Source organism: Amia ocellicauda, chromosome 6 (genome assembly GCF_036373705.1).
Source record: "Amia ocellicauda isolate fAmiCal2 chromosome 6, fAmiCal2.hap1, whole genome shotgun sequence".
NCBI lineage: Eukaryota > Metazoa > Chordata > Actinopteri > Amiiformes > Amiidae > Amia > Amia ocellicauda.
This window is the reverse complement of record NC_089855.1, coordinates 31,921,650-31,940,415: the sequence shown is the minus strand read 5'-3', so window position 1 is coordinate 31,940,415 and position 18,766 is coordinate 31,921,650. Positions and strand designations below refer to the sequence as shown.

The window sequence follows — 18,766 nt, the reverse complement described above, 5'->3', positions numbered from 1 at the left end:
TGGGTTGAAATAGCAACTGAAGATGGCAACTTAGGGATGGCTGAAGTAAAAGGAAAAACAATGCGGTTATATATGTATATGTCTTACCCCCATGAAGTACGTAACAAGATGTAAATAATATGTGTAGAAATTGCACACCATATTGTGACCACAAATCTTTGCAATGGGGTACACCTGTGCTATACGTTTGAACCAAAGGCTTTGGATGTTGACAACAGCTCTCCAATTAAAAGTTTCCTCATTGAATTATGCTCTAAAACTGAGCAGTGCTTGGTCAATTTTGATTTTCTCTGAATTTACCTGTCAGTTTTCTCCCCTGCAAAGAACCCTCCAAAGAAGAGATTAAATAGCGATGTTTTTAATTTGTTATCAGTATTACTTCTAATTTCAACTTCAATCAGAAACACAGAAAAACCTAAACAGGCTGGTCCATTGTAAAGTTTGTGAAGGAAACAATATGCACTAACATGCTCAACCCATTTCTTCTCCATTTTTAGCTCAAACGCATTTAAGAGCAGGTCTTTGATTCCTGTGTAAGTGTTCATCAATTGGAAACATTGTCATAGAACCCAAAATAGACAAAATATGCAGTAAATAGCTTTTCTACCCTATGTTTTATCTACACATCTGTTCTCAGTGATTATAATGTAGGCATGATTACATTAAAATAGCATTACCTCCAGGGAAGCCAGAGTATTGAAGTGGGACTAACGTGTAAATACGACCGGATAGTCATTATTTCCAAGATCTGAGATCCATTTTCAATTTAAACAACTGTCAATTATGATCATATTCTCTCCCCTATAGTGAAAGTATATTAAAACAATGTGTATTCATAATATACACCACATGGAACAATAAGATCATGCCGTTCCCAAGCAATGCAAGAGAATCCACAGAATGATTGTCCAAACATACAATACACTGCCAGTAGGGGCCGCTGTAGACGGGGGGCATTGCTATTCATACATATCCCCCTGTGCGCATGCTTGACCTTCACTTGACCCCGGAAATACAACCCTCTTCCGACAGCTGGGCGCAGTTGCGTGCTGTTGTGACACTATTGATCTCTCCGATCTGTACAGAAATCCGCGCCGGGACTCCAAGCCCTCGCCATGCTAATCAGGACTGCCCTTAACCCGTGTGTTAACCCGCACTTACGCACACTGACGAGCCTTGCCCAGGAGGGTGGCCGGGGTCTGGTCTTGAAATCGCTGTCCACGGATGTGTATGAGAACCTGGCTTTGGAGGACTGGATTCACGACCACGTCGACTTGCAGAGCAGGACCCTGCTTTTGCTGTGGAAAAACACGCCGGCCGTCGTGATCGGCAGACACCAGAACCCCTGGCAGGAGTGCAACCTGAGGCTGATGCGGGACAGGGGCGTAGCGTTGGCCAGGAGGCGCAGCGGCGGCGGGACGGTGTACCACGACCTGGGCAACATCAACATGACCTTCTTCACGTCCAGGAAGAAATACGACCGGGTGAGGAATCTGAGGGTGGTGACCAGCGCGCTGCAGCAGCTCCGACCCGGCCTCGACGTGCGGGCGACGGAAAGATTTGACATCCTGCTGAACGGGGGGTACAAAATCTCGGGCACCGCCGCCAAACTGGGCCGGGTCTCCGCCTACCACCACTGTACCCTGCTGTGCGGCTCCGACCGGTCCCTGCTCTCGGCCGTGCTGAGAAGCTCCTGTCAGGGAATCCAGAGCAACGCCACCCCGAGCGTGCCTTCCCCGGTGAAGAACCTGCAGGATGAAGACCCCAGCTTAGACTGCCGGGCCGTCATGGACGCGGTGGCGGCGGAGTACAGCGCGCAGTACGGCTTGGACCACCGTGTCTCGGACATCGACCCGACTGATGAGATCTCTCTGCCGGGTATACGTCGGATGGCTCAGGACTTAAAGACCTGGGAGTGGGTGTACGGGAAGACGCCGAAATTCAGCGTCAGGAGCGGTTTTGAGGTGCGCGACGGGAGCTCCAGCAGCAGCGCCGCGCTGAGGATGGGCGTGAGGAACGGCCTGATCGAGTCGTGCCGCGTCGAGCTGCCCGCGGACTGGCTGCCGGCTGCCCTGTGCGACGAGCTGGCCGCGCAGCTGATCGGCGGCAGGTTCTGTCCCGGCGAGACCGCGGTGCTGACGGCCGCCGTGCTCAGGACGTGTCCGCAGGGCAGCGAGATCCGAAACAAGTGGAATATCCTGTGCGACAGCGTGGCTGCGGTCATGTGAAGAGCTTTTAAAATAAAGGCATCTTCGGCTTGTATACGGACATTGTGTGGTAAATCCACTGAGCTTTAGATGCATGTGATGGTGAACACATTTCCCACTGCATCAGTGTGGAGGAGTGGTTAGGACACTGGAGGTCGTGGGATACTGCTGTTGTGTTCTTGAGCAAGGTACTGTAGCTAGATTGCTCCAGTAAATGCAAACAAACAGGTAATTATATGTAAAAATGTAATATATTGTAATAATTATCACCCCCGATAAGGTCATCTGCTAAGAAATATAATTGCTGGTTGGTCTGTTGCACAAGTTTAATATAGACCTGAATTATTTTAATAAATATACTATGCATTTCAGTTCCTGTTCATTATTAAGTGATAGGGTTTGTTAAGCCTATATATTATGACTGGACATACAGCTGCTACACGAAGTATTCACCCCCTTTTATTGTTACAACCTGAAATTTTGATGCATTTAAATTACATTTTAGATTATGAATAACCCAGATAAAGGCATTTCTATTTCAGATATAAAATATTTAATTTAATAACACATTCAAAGATAATATGAATAACAGTGTCAACTTTACATTTGATTATTTCATTGTGTATAAAAAAGCACTTTCATATTTGGCTGTGGTCAGTTTTACACTCAGTGTTGCAAAATAGAATGGTCGTTTTTTTAGTTGTTTTTTTAAAGCAAAAAGACAGGATCCTTGCATTTTTTATGTTGTGATCACTTCAGTGCAACTACAGGAAGAATTAAAGAATAAAAAACAGGGATTCATTAATTAATGATACATATTAGGTATTAGCAGGAGTAGTCCCAATGAGCTTCGTGGGCTGGGTGAATAAAAGGTACTTCAGTGGATGAAAAGCAACAAAAAACTCATCAAGTCATGCTGTCTTTGTGTGCTTTGTGTGGAAAACGTCAACTGTGGTCTCTTGGCATGGTCTCAGGTCATAATCACAATACCCAATGGAATATTTGCCCTGTGGGACACAGAAACACAAGAAAAAGTATTTGTGGCCAGTATTTTTACAGGATAAAAGCTGCTTCATTTCAAGGGAAATGGAAGTACCTAACAGTGCTAAATTGCTTCCTTAAGAAAAAGAAAAAATGTACAGGTATGCAAGAGTCCAGACTCTCACATATTGCTTATTTAGGACAAAATAATGAAAAGGACTTGCCTGTGGCTTCTTAAAGTAGTCCAGGCCTCTTCCAATCTTGATTATCCAGCCATTGTTGAACCTGTAGAAATGATTGAAACAGGATTGACTTTATATACTGGCAGTGCAAATGGGGACAATTATTATGACAATGTACGGACATTCTCGACCGAAAAAAGGCAATACAGGTCTGGTTTTGTAGTAATTCTTACCATGAAATGTCTTTCTTCAAATTATAACTACTTGTTGGCTGGCATGGATTCATATACCCTGGGGCATTTAGTCATACAATCAATATTTGTCTTCGATTAATTTCTAATAATCTTGCAGAGCATTCTGTATTTATACTGATTTGTTCCATTTGATCATCCCATTACATTTTACTGTGGGACTAGTGGACCAACAATTCCAACATTTCATTCACATCTACACCCGTTACTGCTCAGATGTGAAAATGTGATACAGTCAGGCAGGGGCTAGGGTTAAGTGCAGTATTTAGACATTTTAGCTTAAGCTATTTCTGAGTCCTCTTTATTATTCAAAGGGTGTGATAATGAGTGTGGTTAGAAACCACCAACCTGATTTCCCGGTCGTGAATGGTGGAGGAAAATTGAGTGTCCAGTGCTACCCCATGACTCTGCAGGGACTGCGTGATCTCATGAAGCACAGTAGCTTGCAGTGAGTTGCTTTCACCCTGAATGGAGGAAAAACAGCCGTGTGCTGAAAACAATTGACTGTCCAATAACTCATCTCTTGTTATGAAGAGTGCAGCAAGAAATACAACAGTCACTGAACAGTACAGTTAGGTCCATAAATATTTGGACAGTGACATAATTGTTATCATTTTGGCTCTGTACGAAACCACAATGGACTTGAAAGGAAACAATCAAGATGTGCTTTAAGTATAGACTTTCATCTTTTATTTGAGCAAGTGAGAGCTTGGAGGCCTGCATGTGGGGTAATCCAATGGACTCAACTTCTGTGAGTCTGTAGAGGAATTTGGGGTGTGTTTCTGGAGACAACCACTCAGGGAATGAGTTTAGCGCTCTCTCTTGTGTTCTCTTGACAGTGGCGAGGACTGGGAATGGGCAGGGTAGAGACATTTGATGTGGGTCTTGGGTGGAGTATGTCTGTGTATGTGGATATAGATAGATATATAGATGTAACGTAAATGTCTGATTAGCATCCTGTTAGCATATTAACATAAGATTTGGCAAGTGGACTAAAGCAACTTATTACACCTTATAATTGACCATGAAATTAAACATAAAACAGACTGCTCTGTTTAGAAAAATCCAATAAGGCCAAAAAGCCATTTTAATTAAAAAGTGAGTTTGTGAGTTTGGCTCATTTTCAATCATATCAAATCAAATCTATCTAGAAGAAAAAGACAAAAGTTTAGCAGAAGCTCCATACCACATATTTAATGGCTTATGACAGTTCACCAGGGAAGAAACCCAGCATCTGGTGATGTCTATGGGTTCCAGATTTCAGGCAGTCATTGACTACAAAGGATTTGCAACAAAGTATTGAAACTCACAATTTAATTAATGATTATGTTAGTTTCTCCAAATACTTTTGAGCCCTTAAAATTGGGGGGACCACATATAAAAATGGGTGTAATTCCTACACTGTAATCTGGATGTAACTACCCTCAAATTAAAGATTAAAGTCTACACTTAAAACATACCTTGATTGTTTCCTTTCAAGTCCATTTTGGTGGCGTACAGAGCCAAAATGATGACAATTGTGTCATTGTGTCCAAATATTTATGGACCTAACTGTAAATGGTTACTTTTAGATAGGCACATTTCTCAGTCTGCAAGTACCACAAATCTTACTGGGAAGACATTGAGAAACGCTTATTCTTCTGATTTACGATAGAAGTGGTCAAAACATTTCCTGTGAACAGCCGCCAGTGTTCAAAATGTATAAAATCAGTCGAAAATGGCACTATGTATTCTACACATTGCAATTCAGATGTCACATTTCTATTAGCATCTAAAACCGGCAAGAAAACATTTCTTGTGCATCTGTGACCTTACACGACCTCCAGACAAGACTGTGATTCAGTATTACAGGAGGGGGACTTTACATTAAATAAGATATGTCTGATTGCACATTACCATTATCTTAATGCTTTTATCAGGAAGATACATTGGAGTCGGGCTGTTGCCTTGAATTAAGCAGGGAGACAGTGCACTACATTATGGTGCTTGAGAGAACTTACTTCATCCCGAGATGTCAGGAGATTAATCTTTTTGACTTTGCAAGGAGCCTTTAACAGCATTTCACAGAACCGCAAGAAGTTATACAGCTGTAAAAGAGAAAGGACAAGCTGTCATCTGTGACTGACCTATGGAAACCATTTTAAAACCTGCTAAACCATAAAGACTACTACAAAGGTGCTGTGCCGTTTTCATTTTCATATACCTTTTCCAGGGATAATCTAAGAAAACCAGGTGTTTAGATCAGTAGCTTAAACTATCACTCAATTAGCTAAATTACGATGGTAACTTTAGTAAATTAACTTAGTAGACACTTCAATTCAAGACAAACTACATTTCTATTCAAGTACAAGGAACTACATATGCACAACAGTACTAAATTAACTACTTATGCACACCCAACACTGAAAAAAAACATTACAGTGAATAACTCAAAGTAAAGGGAAGACCAGATTTGTCTGCAGGTGTAATTTAAATGTATTCAGGGCCGTCAAGTTGAATTTGATATGTATATGGCATTTTGGCTTAACCCTGGGTAACTTTGAAATATCTCTGAAACTGAACGTAATGGTCAGCACCTGGATGAAAATCTCCCCATTGCCATGCCATACTAAATAATGTTGTGGTTAGGATTGGGAGTGTTTACCTGATGAATGTGTCTGATGTAGGGATCTTCCACACAGACTTCCGTTAAGGCCTCGGTGATGTAAGGCTTGAAAAGTTTCTCATAGCTGTAGCCTGTGGCATTCTCTGTGATTTTTATCTGCTCGTGATATTTACCTTCTGCAAAAAGATAAAACGAAAAACGTAAGGGTCTTAAAATGCTATTGTATTTTGTCTGAACTCGGTATTATGGGATTTTGAGGATCAACCAGGATTCAGTCTGAGCAATTTATGCTTACATATTTTTAATTTTTATGAACCACTCTGACTCACTCTTGACACTCCCAAGTCAATACCTTCTTTTGCTTGTTGCAAGTGGACTTTGATCTGCTCTGCTCTTTCCATGTACCCCTTGATCTTCCCCCTGTAGTGTGCCTTCTTTGAGTCATCCTTGACAGCTATTGGGAGACAGAGCAGTGTTTAACTCTTAGCCAAACATGACTCACTGGGGTGTTCAACTATAAACATCTTCTCGGATCAGTTTTCTATGTGGGCTGGTTTCACAGTCCCAGCACATCTCCATCAGCTTATATCGATCCACTAATGGATGAAGGCCTCCCCAAGATGTTTCCACATGGGGGTTTGTCATGTTTAATAGCTTTGTTAAAACTAGACAATTGAAGTAGATGAAAAGATACTTGAAGTCAACAGTTATGTCTATCTTGGGACAATAAATTAGCGCTAATGGAGATCTTAAGGATTTAATCAAAAGACTGAAAATGGGATGGCATGCATTTGGAAGACATGGCACACTGCTGAAAGCAAATCTGCTCATTCCCAGGAAGAAAAAATAATTAGACCAATGCATACTAGCAGTGTTCAGCTATGGCTCTGAAACCCTGTCATCTTGAATAATCCACACTAAGGTTTCCCCTTTACCTTTCAGCACGTCCAGCAGCAGCTGTATGCCCTCTTGATAGCAGACGAGAGACTCCTGGAAGCGTGCGCTTGTGTCGAGCTCCACGGCCCTCTTCAGCACCGTGATGGCACAGCTCTCCATGCCAACAACAACGTCCTGTGTCATCTTCAAGATTTAAAATCCTCCTCAACACGCAACCTGTACCAATGCGATTAGTATATCCTTAAGGGCTTCTTGGTCGTAGTTGTAGGTAGTGACAATTATGTTTCCCCGGTTTCTATTTAATTTTGAGTGCCCTGCATAACACTGGGCGTGTAAATTCAACTGAAGCTTGCTTAGCCAACTACTACTACTACCACAGCTATCCAAAATGTTAACAGTTTTCTAGCCATATGAAGTCATAAACAGACCCAGAAACACAAACGCTCAGCTTGTCGTAACCAATGAGCATATTTACAGATTTCTCTCTAAACAAAATCTATAAACTGTTGAGACCTGTTCTTTTCCAATCACATCTATCATCTCTGCCTTAACTTCCTGCTTCCGACCCGATTCGGTAACTCGTTTACTGAAGCTGCTGTGGCACATAATAATAAGCCCCACCAGAAACACAAGTGCGCACATTTGAGTTAACAAGAATATAAACAATAATGACTATAAACAAATCTAAAACCAAATGATTATGTTTACTATGTTTTATACTTATTAAATTGGTATTAGCTATTTAGACTATGTTGCTTATTTTATTTAAGATCAACATAGGAACCATTATTCTTCAACAACTAGCGAGACATCGGGTGCAAAAACGAACTGGAACGCCTTCCTGCTTCTTTTCGGCGTGACACATTTTGCAGATTGTGAATTGTGAATATATCTAAATCAGTTTTTTGTTTTATGTAAAATGTGGAATTGGTGAACTGGGACAAATAAATACATGAATAAGGACTCTGCTGTTGACTGTCTACGTGATCTGTGCCGTTATTGGATTACAGGTCTCGTTTCTGCAATAACCTTGGTGCATTTTGCACACTGATCACACGGGGATTTGATAGGGCTGTAGGCAATGGCAGTGTTCTGCAGGGCACTTCAAAAATCAGTTGGGTTAAAGGTAAGTGTATTTAGACATTTGAAAAGAAACAACAGAATAATTACTACAAATATTGTTTGAATACGTGAATTTTAATTGATAGAAATCACATTGGTTTACTAAAGTGAACATATAACCCGGTGATCATGCGTACTGTTTCCCCTATTGATGCCTGCATAAGTTACGATAGCAAACGATCTTCTGACTGATTGTTTTTTCAAGTGTGTTTTCGCCTTAATAATTTCTGTGCGTCCTCGTAAGTCTCTAACATTACTTTTACCTGATGCCACAATTATTTTATCACCACCTTCATCCAATTCATCGTCGCAGTCAGCCTTATATACAGGTACTTGTGTTTGTTTTTAAGTCAGTTGTATAATTTATATTAAAATGCCTTTGATGTGTTGATCCTTTACAGAATATAACTGAAGCCACACAATTGCCGTGGACTGTGGCATATCGCTGCAAATTCACCAAAACACGAATTCTACCGGAGGTAAGAGAATTACAGATTTAATACCTTTCTTTCATGTATCAGCAATTTAAAATCTTTCCTCGAATAATCTATTTTATTGCAATTTGAATCGATCTCCTCTTTTCCTTGTTCAACACCTGCTTGCATCTCCTATTAACGATGGGTTTATTTTGTCATTGGAAATCTTTCATATTTTATACAACACATGTTTAACATGGTAAAGGTTAATAAGGTCTGTGCACCTGGTGGAGCTGACCCATATCATGACCCTGTATTATCAGTGTAGTACTATTACACTGCAATGCCCACTTTACTCTGATGTCTTGGGTCCAAGTGATGAATGTCAATGTTGCTACCATGTTCAATTAACCCTGATCCATATTGAATTTTAACCTAATGATAATTTATTGATAACTCCTATTTTGTCATCATGTAAATTCCTCTAAAAAGTTAAAAAGTCTGATCAATGGATATTTTATGAGTGGCATGCTTGTTGCTTTGCCTCCTGAGGTGTATGAAGAACGGGCTAAAGAGCACGACAAGTATGGTGGGGACCCTGAGCAGCCACACAAATTGCACCTCATCACCAGGATAAAGAGCACCATGCGACGGCCCTACTGGGAAAAGAAAGTTGTGCAGGATCTGGGACTAGGCAAGGTATTCAACTTAAATATGAATTTCTCTAAGCACCCAAGATGAAAGGTGACCCCCTTGATTGTCTCAATTAGAAGGAATGCCTGTGTTAACTTTGCTAGCTAAGAATGTACAACTCTTTACTTAGGCATGATGAATCGATTTCAATATTGTTTGGTGGAAAAACACCTTCAAATCCAGTAAGGTTAAAGATTTAGGTTCATATTAGGGTTATATTGATTTTAATAGAAAGTCCACAAATTTAATAATTAGAAGACTGACAGTGTACAGCTACCAGTTCAGGCTATATACATGCATGCTGCCTAGTTATACAACACAATTTCAGCTTCAAATTTTGCTTACGTGTTGTTAATATTGTTTTTCAGGCACATCAGCCCCGTGTGCACAAAAACATTCCTTCTGTCAACAACAAGCTAAAAATCATAAAGCACCTTGTGAGGTTGGTATTAATATTTCACTTTTTAATTGTGGATCTATTAAAAATAGAGCTTCTTAGACAATACTGTGCCTTGGCATTGGGTAGAAAAAATCCTTAAGAAAAAAACAACCATATGTCACCATTTCTCCATAGGATCCAGCCCCTGAAGCTGCCCCACGGACTGCCAGCAGAGGAGGAGCTGGCAGACACCTTTGTGAAGAGCACCGGGGAGTTGGTTGTAAGACGTCGCCTGCAGCCCCTGGAACAAAAAGCCATCGAATCGTAGTGTGCGCCAAAATCCTGTAACCTTTGTAAAATAAAATCACTTCCTACAGCCTTCCGTGATGTAAGAGACTCGTTCCAGTTTAGCACCAAGCAGAGTCCCCTACCCCTTTCCTGCAAGTTGTATACCCCCCCCCCCCCAAAAAAAAAGTATGTTATTCTTAATCATAGGATGTTTAGCTTCAATGTCAATGATTACATCCATGATCAAGAGCTATTGAATCAGTGTTGGTGAGGAAGATAATGGGCGAGTTAAGTTTCCTTTCCAGTTTAATGTATGCTGTTTATGTACCAATGTGATGCTCTCAGCCAATTTAGCTTCTTTTCAAAACTCCCACCTGGAACCCCTTTAAGAAATGGTCACAGAAAGCATTCATCATTCAACAGATGTTAAGGCTGTCATTAAAAGGGGTCTGTTCAGTGATCACATTTGTTGAATGTCTTTTAGGGCACTCTAAACTGAGTAAGACTTCACACTAAAAAGATAAGATCCCAATCCACACCAGGGTTGGGGTTTTATTATTCTTCAAGTGTATGCATTTCACATTGAGTAACAAGAAATGAGTGCAGCTGTGGATTCTTCATGCTATATCATCTGAGGAGTTTAAATTTCTTCATAGGTGTGGAGGAGGGGACTTGTTCAAATGGAAACAAATATTGAACCAAATTATTAATGAGGGAAATTAATTTAGAAGCTGTTCATTTTGATCAACCTCACCCAGGTATAGTTCATATTGGGATGCTTTATGTCACACAAACAACACATGTGCAGCTCACTGACTGAAATATGCTTTATTAAATTAAAGTACACACCAATCTAAAACTGAACCCTTATGCTGAAATCCAAGTTGGAAGGGGGATTTTTCTATTTTATTTTTAAAGATTGCACTATGCTGGTGGCACCCTTGGCACTTGTTTGCTACTAATAACCAGCTGAAGAGCAGCAGCTCTTAATATTAATACGACAAAAAGCAGATTATTATGAGTGTTTGCATTTGGTCATGTGCAATAGATTTAAAATTAGTTACAAGAAAACAACTGGTAGAAAACTTAAAACTAAGGGCAACTTAATTCAATGTTTTGTTTCTCCATGGATTGCAGAAACCAGTGGGCAGTAGAGCAAGCTGGTGTTTTTGCCAAGGAAAATTGATTTTCCAAAACAACTTGTTTTCAAAATGGCACAATACTCATTATACAGTTTTGAGATCAGCCATGGATACTTTAGAATTTGTCAGAGACTGAGCTGAGCACTCTTGCTTAAATCTGGCTCCTGAAGAAATAGCCAATCTGGTCTCCTCTCCTTGCCATCAACATACACCATATGCTCTGCCCAATCAGGAAAAGATACAGTTCAGTAGCTCAGCATCTCATTAACTTAAAGATGATCTACACAGGTGTCAGGGCAGTAGGTCACCAGGATATTGGATTAGGGAGGATTCCAAATTAAGGCAAAAAAATAAAGTCAGTTTCTTATATATTACACAAGATCGTTTCCCTGGTACTTCTAGGGTTTCTGTACCAATTGATCAAAGAAAGAACACTCTCCCTTTTATGAGTTATAAAACCTCAAACATGGGGAAAAGATTAAACAAAAAACATACAGTCTATGATGTCAACACAAAAAAACATTGAAAACTGAGATGTTACATTTTAAACATTTAATCTGGTACAACATCAAAATATATATTGAAGGTTAAGTCCATGGAATTGGAAAGAAATCATTGAATACAGATCCAAAAGACTGCAGACAAAACAAAGATGGTTTGAAAAGGAAACCGGATGGCGTATATGGAACGCCACAGATATTGAGAATGAGGACTATGAAGCACAAGTGAGAGAGAGGTGGGGGGAGGGGGTGTGGAGCCTTGGAGGACAGGAAGCCATTGCAGTCTAGTTGTCATCGTCAGAGTCGGATTCATACCCTCTACCCCGTATTGTCTTCTTCTCTACCTTCGTGAACTTTGACTTGGGCTTCTGTCCCTGAATGGGAGGCTCCATCAAATTTCCACTGTAAGGCAAGAAATTGTTAAGAAAATGTGCCTGCCTTAATAATAATTATAAATACTCCTCAGCTAGAAAAGACAGGATATTTGCAATATTTAAATATAAGAGCACAGAAGCCTAAATCTGAGCCACAACCGTGTCATGATAATTAAACTCCAGATAGACCTGCAGGATGGCACACGGGTATATTGTGATGCATCATAAACAACTCAAAGAACCAGTTATTAGATCAGTGATAACACACACAAAAATGCATACTTTAAGTGTACTTGGACAGTCTGATTACTGCAATCATACATGTTTTCAGCCAAAAATGTGAATCCATTTCTACTGCCATTACAATAACTAGCCAATCTAAATTTGGTCTGACCCCAGTGTTGCAGTTCACTCTAAACCTGGGCCCCATTGATACAGCCCATTGGACCAGCATGTCAGTCAGGTGAACCAGGCAAAATCAAAATCCATTATCCCCTTGTGCTCAGCCCAAAGTGGCACTCTCACCACCCAGACCATCACATCTGCCCAATCTCCTTACTTTTTATAAAAATCCCATCCCCTCAGTGCCCATAAACACACCACCTGCATTCCCTAGTTACCTGTAGTTAATGATTTCTGAGCAGCCCAAACGCCATTCTAAGATTTCCGTCGTGAACTCATCCGTGTTCCCCAGATCAGTGAAGCCGACCACGTAATCTTTGGTCTTGCCGTCCTTCACCAGCGCCAGCGTGGGGATGACTTTGACGCGCAGTCTCTCGGTGAGGAATGGAGCCTTCTCTACGTTCAGCTTAATGAACTTCGTCTCCAGGTGTTTCTTGGCCAATATGGTTAGGTGCTTGTCCATAATTTTGCATCTGTTCCAAAAACAATAGAAAAAAAACAACATCCAAATCACTGGTCACTGGAATAAAAAGCATTATATAAATTATAATACAGTCTGAAAAAGCTCAAATGTGTTGATTAAAGGAAATCTAAAAACTTCCACACATGCCTTAAGAAATATGGTAGGATTAATGAGCTTCCCTTACAAATTAAAAATAGAAAATTAAAAGTTTTTTTTTTTTTTTTTTAAAGTCCAGATCATCTTTAGATCATAGGAACACACTATACAGTACACTTAAAAACAAAACTGCCTGCAGCCTGCTTTTTTTCCATCGTATCGTCAATTGTAATAGTTCTTAATTTATATTTTCTGCAAATCATAATTCCACTTTCCAACAATTATCGGGTTGGAAGTTATTATCTACAACTTAATATTAATAGAATCTTAACTTTAACCAAATAGCCAGAGACCGCAAAATACAATTTGGTTTAGCAGGATTTTCTATATCATTAAGTATCTCCTCAGCTCACCCCCTAATGTATTCTCCAATGATAGCATGGGGCTTACCTGAAGGTGGAGTCTTTGTAGAAATGGCAGACCACATTCTTACTGTCTTTCACTTCCTGGAAGAAATCTTTCTCACTTGGGATCTCCATGTACTCACCATGTCCCTTAGACAGCCATTCCTAAGGAGGGAAGCACATATTGTAAGGTGTCTTAGCTATTAAACATCACATGGTCTGAAGACACACAGTACTCCCTTGTAGCTGCAATGGCTAGGGAACCTTCACATGTCCCATTTAAAACAAGAGAAATGTAGAGTAGGTACTATAAATGGTGAAGGATACTCTTTCACAGTTTTACAGAATGGGTTACACACTGTCAATTCATCTACAGCAGGACTGGGCAATTCCATTCCTTGAGGGCTGGGTTCCTGCATGTTTTATAGGCATGTTTGAATTAGCGACTGATTAAAACCTGGAAAAAAACGGATTTAAAATTCTTCTCAGTGATATAAATTAAGAAATGCCCTAAAGGACTGGAATGGTTCACCCTACATGTTCCAAATCCTTCCTTTAGAGCTAAAGCATGAGAGATCAGATTCCAACGCCATTACTGGTACCTGCTTCTGCTTTTGGGCCTTCTTGAGTGCCTCCAGCCGCCTCTCCTTCAGCTTCTCCAACTCGTCATCGTCCATCTTTTCCAACTTGCACAGCTCAGAGTCCAGCTGTTCCTCCACCATCTTGGCCGTCTCCATCATCTGGTTCTCCAAGACCTTGCTGAGGATTTCCATTGACTGACTGCCCGCCATGATTCCAAGAGAAATTCCTTCCTTGCCAGATCTGAACTAGGAAAGGTGACTGTGTGTGAGGATGGAGGCTGGTGGACACATGAATGGGTGAAAGCTACAAACACTGCTCCATAAGGCACTATGAGGTTGCGGTGCCACATTTTGGGTGCATTTCCAAAACATGGCAAAGGTGAGCGAGTGCACTATATTTCACAATTAATAGTACATAAAAACTGAGTAGACCAGATCACAGAATGATAAATTTACTTAAATTGACCATAAATTTAGTTTGTAAAATGAGGGGTGGCATGAGGGTGACTAGGATTGGAAGATCCTAGCCGTATTTCCTCACCTCTCCACATGTGGTGGTGGGGGCAGGCCTTTCATGCAGACTCTCCCATTTTCCCCTGGCTCTCAGAAACCCCAGCATAACATTATTTCTCTGTCTGGAGTGTTCTCAAGGGCCTTGTACTGCAAAATCTAACTGAAAATACTGCAGTATCAGCAATACAGGCAGGCTGTCTCTGGAGTAATGAGGTACTAGTGTGCCTTACAGCTACTGGATATCAGTATGCTACTATGAATAGCTTTCACACTGTGCCTTTGTGCCACTGATCAATACACCAGTCCTGCTGCAGCCTGTGTTGTTAAATCCTTAAATATAATGGCCTTTTGTTTTTAAAAAGCCATTTGAATTACAGATCTAGTATGTATTCTGGCATCAAAGGATTCAGCACTCCACTCCTCTTAAATAATGGGCGGATAAGTTTCAGCCATGCATTTTCGTAGGAAATCATTTCTATGGATTTGTACCGCAGTGCCTGTCTTTTATATTTTAAGCTCTGATGAAAGGGGAAAGCACCTCAGTTAATTATTTTCCAGGAGAATATTTAATACAACTAGCATACATCTTAAGTGTTATATATGGGAGGTGAACAAGCAGAGTTCTTAATTTATCCACAACGGAAAATTGTCAAATTACCATTTAACCCAGCTAGGATGCCAAGATGTTCAATCTACTGTCCATTACTGATCCTGATAAGATCCTAGTCGACAGAGTTATGCCATTCTAGTCAGCTACATCATTGTATTGTTAATGGAAAGAGGAAAAACAGATACAAGAACCGACAGCTGATCACTCGGTTACACACAACCTCCTTTGTCTGCAAAGGTGTCCATGGTTACTATACACAGCCGACTTTGCCGTAAACCGGACTAGCTTGAAGTGCCAAAGATAAAAGGCCATTTCATGTTAACAACGTGGTGCTTGATCGTAAACTGAGTACATCATTATTATACTGGAAAGACAAGAAGAAAAGTAGTCACTCCCACCCCACATTGTCACAATGCTCTTCACTAACCCACCGCCAACTATGATGTACTACTTGTAATTTCCAGTTTTACTTTAACCAGAAATTATTACCACGACACACACCTCGCGATCACGTTAGGCGTCAGTTTGTGACACCGAACAACAAAACATACAGAACCGCGTGGACTGAACCAGTGACTCGGACAAAGAACAAGTCCCCAGTCCCTGTTGTTAAGCTCCAAGATATGACCATACTTATTATTAATTGTATTATTATTTATTATATACGATTTCAGACTTGCATCGAAGACCCAATCTCAAACCGCGCCCATCTTTATCGAATCGACCGGCTCCAATTTGAATTTTTTCATAGCTTTCATATTGCAGATAACAGAAAACGTCCTCCGAGTTACCACAGGAATTAACATTTCCATCCAGTGATGAAATGCACCCTCGCAACATTTCCTAAGAAATTCGAGTCGCTCCTCATTACTTAACATTTGCTGTCAAAGAATAAAGCTTATTCGTTCTGTGCATTTTATTTGCTCCAAAGCTGTCTACTCTCAATGGACTTACCTCAGGCTTTGACAACTGCGATGGTTTGAATCCCTGCGTATGGACCTGCAAAGACGTCATAAGAAGGCGCCGGATATTGTTAAACGTCTCTGAAGTCCCCCTAGGATTCGCTGATGATTACGTCAATCAGATATAAATTTGGTGGCGGAGATTTTTTTTTATTTTTTTTCAATAGGTTGGCTATATCAAATAAAATAAAACGACTTTACCTTGTTAAGTGCCTTATGTTAACTATCTAGACTTATACCTAGGACTGGTGACGATGTTTTAACATGACTGTCTCCCTGGAGTCACACTGTCATTTGCAAATGAAGACATTTTTCATTCGTCTGAGCTTTTTTCGTTTGAATCCGATTTGTATTCAGAAACAAATAGTCCAAATGTTAAAATTAATCAAGAAAGCGAACACATAGGAAAGAAGCAACTGTTACTGAAAAACTATATAGGATTAGAGGGTTTGTTATTACTACTAGCCTAATATTAATATTCAATCGTGGATAGAGGCTAAACCCCTTTTAAAATGCATTTTAAATAAACGTTTAGTTATTAGTTTAATCTCAGGTCTCAACATTACAATCGGCAGTTTCTATACGTGTATCTGTATATTTTTGCTTGCCAAACAAACGGTTTACAAGGACCATGAATCGGGTGCGTCAGGCCTGACGTCATCTCTGTGCGTATCGCACGCACTCACACTCACAGACTTACACACACTGGCGAGCGCCTGCGCGATTTAGCCTTTGCGACCATATGTGCGGCTGAGAGCTGAGCATCGGTGAGCGGCGAGGAATTGAGTTTAACACAGTGAATCCACCATACAGGGACAATGGGCAAGAAGCAGAAAAACAAAGGGGAAGACAGGTAAGCGACACAATAACTCCCAGTATTGTATATGGTAAGAGACAGCGGCGAACGGCCTGGGATGTCGACCTCATTAAACGTGTGTACATGAGTTCAGGTGCCATTCTCTATAGGCCCATGTTTCTGATAGACCTAGCTTGTCGGTGCGCATAGCAATTTCAGCGTCGTAGGTGGATTGCACAACGTATCTAACTTTACAGCAGTGTAACACAATAATTTAATTAAAACAGTATTTGGTGAGGTCTAACTCGATCAATCAATTTTTGATTTGCGAGTTGCTGCCATCTGAAACTGTTAAGTGTCGAGTACAGTACAGTACAGTACAGTACAGGCAGCAGATGTTGCCATACTGCCGTGCAAGGCCATTTACCCACATACACGAACTGGGAATGATGTAACTGTAAACCGGTAGGATGCAGCGGGAAACGTTACTACATTCCTCGGCAAGCCATTTAGCGGGGGCCCCCTCTTGTCCTTGCCTGTGTTGCAGCATCATCCATTTCATTGTTTTTGACGCAGGACCCTTATTGTGCTGGTGTCAGACATAGGGTCGCGGGGGAATTAGTGATCTTCTTACACAGCATTTAAAAACCCCCTTGATTCGTAACGTTATACTTTCAAAGAATAAAAACATTCTTGACATTCATTATTCCATCAGTAAGCAAAGTGATATTGTACAATTCTATTTTTAGACTATAAACCTTTTCATTCAAACCATTTACATAGGTTTCTGACTTCCAGGACACGTAACGTCATTAATCAATCAAGTGATATTTGACCACACTGGTCACTGGGTGTGGATTGCAGGAATAGATTTTTACTCTTTATATTAGGGCTCAATACTTTATTGCAGGAATCTGGTATGACCGTAGATTGCAATACAAAAGTAAATTAAATAAAAAATCATAATGCTATATATTAATCAGCCTGCCCTTAGGCTGGATTGTGGAATGTTTGGGGTGGAAAATAAAACCAGCCTCTATTTCTGGCACTTATGATATATCGCATCCTGTAGTAGATTTAGGACATGAAATGGGTCTATACATCCACCAGCATCTGTAGGGGACAGTTCACAGACGCACTAAAATAGATACAAGGCTCCAGTTCTGAGCTGTGCCATTGTCAGACTATGAAGCAGAACTGGGTGCAGGGTTGTTCTGTCAGTTGCTATAGGTCGGAATAGGTTTATTCAGGCAGAAGTGTTCCTAACCAGCTGTGGCTCGTTGTGCAAATATGACTATGAAAGGGGTTATAGAATGTACATATTAATGATTAATCTGTAAGTAGGTAAGATTGTGATTCATTGTTTTCTGGAGAAGGCAGTATCAGACTTTCAGGCTCAATATGGAACACTATAACAGCACACTACAATGTGCGTCAAAATGGCACATAAATGGAAAAAAGAAATAAATTGTTAAACAGAAAACGAATGTACTCGTATCAAGTATGAGGGGTGTGCTTCTGTAATGACCTACTAATTATAGTGATACAGCATTGAAATTGACCCCCCTATAATGTACATTTAGAGTCCAAGAATGTAAAAAGACCATTATTCAGAGAGGGTGTGTGAGCATAATATGGACAATGAAATCCTTTTTTTCCTCATGGTACCTTTGAGTTATTGTTGAACTGCTGCATCATGTCAGGTAACTCTGTACAGGTAAGATCACCATCCTTTCAATGCCAGATGTTAGGAAATGTGCCACTTCTTCATAGGGGACCTATATTGGACTTTTTCCTCTTTAAATATCTTATGAGTACCCAACACAGGAAATAATACAATATCAGTACTAAGATCTCAATTGACCCTTTTGCATGCATAGTAGTACTGCACACAATTATTAT

The 18,766-nt window shown here is 40.5% G+C and overlaps 5 protein-coding genes across 8 annotated transcripts in view; 3 read left to right on the top strand and 2 right to left on the bottom strand.

The window, feature by feature from the left end:
• Positions 1-996: 996 nt before the first annotated feature.
• Positions 997-8,043, top strand: lipt1 (lipoyltransferase 1). Its single transcript, XM_066706929.1, has 2 exons — positions 997-2,435; positions 7,169-8,043. The coding sequence occupies exon 1, from the start codon at positions 1,116-1,118 to the stop codon at positions 2,226-2,228; it is 1,113 nt and encodes a 370-aa protein (XP_066563026.1). The 5' UTR covers positions 997-1,115; the 3' UTR covers positions 2,229-2,435; positions 7,169-8,043.
• Positions 2,738-7,306, bottom strand: mitd1 (MIT, microtubule interacting and transport, domain containing 1). 2 transcript variants are annotated; one of them, XM_066706932.1, is made up of 7 exons: positions 7,162-7,306; positions 6,579-6,680; positions 6,266-6,402; positions 5,622-5,708; positions 3,970-4,085; positions 3,413-3,473; positions 2,738-3,214 (listed from the first exon to the last, which is right to left on the bottom strand). In XM_066706932.1, the coding sequence occupies exons 1-7, from the start codon at positions 7,304-7,306 to the stop codon at positions 3,119-3,121; spliced, it is 744 nt and encodes a 247-aa protein (XP_066563029.1). In that variant the 3' UTR covers positions 2,738-3,118. The 2 variants fall into 2 exon arrangements, with proteins under 2 accessions (XP_066563029.1, XP_066563030.1); XM_066706933.1 differs by lacking the exon at positions 6,579-6,680.
• A 63-nt stretch (positions 8,044-8,106) lies between the features above and the next one.
• mrpl30 (mitochondrial ribosomal protein L30) lies at positions 8,107-10,112 on the top strand. Its single transcript, XM_066706934.1, has 5 exons — positions 8,107-8,249; positions 8,647-8,724; positions 9,214-9,360; positions 9,723-9,796; positions 9,929-10,112. The coding sequence occupies exons 1-5, from the start codon at positions 8,205-8,207 to the stop codon at positions 10,059-10,061; spliced, it is 477 nt and encodes a 158-aa protein (XP_066563031.1). The 5' UTR covers positions 8,107-8,204; the 3' UTR covers positions 10,062-10,112.
• A 1,588-nt stretch (positions 10,113-11,700) lies between these two features.
• On the bottom strand, positions 11,701-16,167 carry txndc9 (thioredoxin domain containing 9). Of its 2 annotated transcripts, none has more exons than XM_066706930.1 (5): positions 16,061-16,167; positions 14,005-14,229; positions 13,449-13,567; positions 12,658-12,912; positions 11,701-12,065 (listed from the first exon to the last, which is right to left on the bottom strand). In XM_066706930.1, the coding sequence occupies exons 1-5, from the start codon at positions 16,118-16,120 to the stop codon at positions 11,948-11,950; spliced, it is 777 nt and encodes a 258-aa protein (XP_066563027.1). In that variant the 5' UTR covers positions 16,121-16,167; the 3' UTR covers positions 11,701-11,947. The 2 variants fall into 2 exon arrangements, with proteins under 2 accessions (XP_066563027.1, XP_066563028.1); XM_066706931.1 differs by having other exon boundaries at positions 14,005-14,224; positions 16,061-16,161.
• A 350-nt stretch (positions 16,168-16,517) lies between these two features.
• eif5b (eukaryotic translation initiation factor 5B) overlaps positions 16,518-18,766 on the top strand; it is a 28,628-nt gene continuing 26,379 nt past the window's right edge. The window contains exon 1 of one of the 2 annotated variants that reach the window (XM_066706928.1): positions 16,518-16,921. In XM_066706928.1, coding sequence (XP_066563025.1) covers positions 16,887-16,921 — 35 coding nt within the window. In that variant the 5' untranslated portion in view covers positions 16,518-16,886. The remainder of the gene's footprint in view (positions 16,922-18,766) is intronic. The other variant, XM_066706927.1, reaches the window with a different exon arrangement.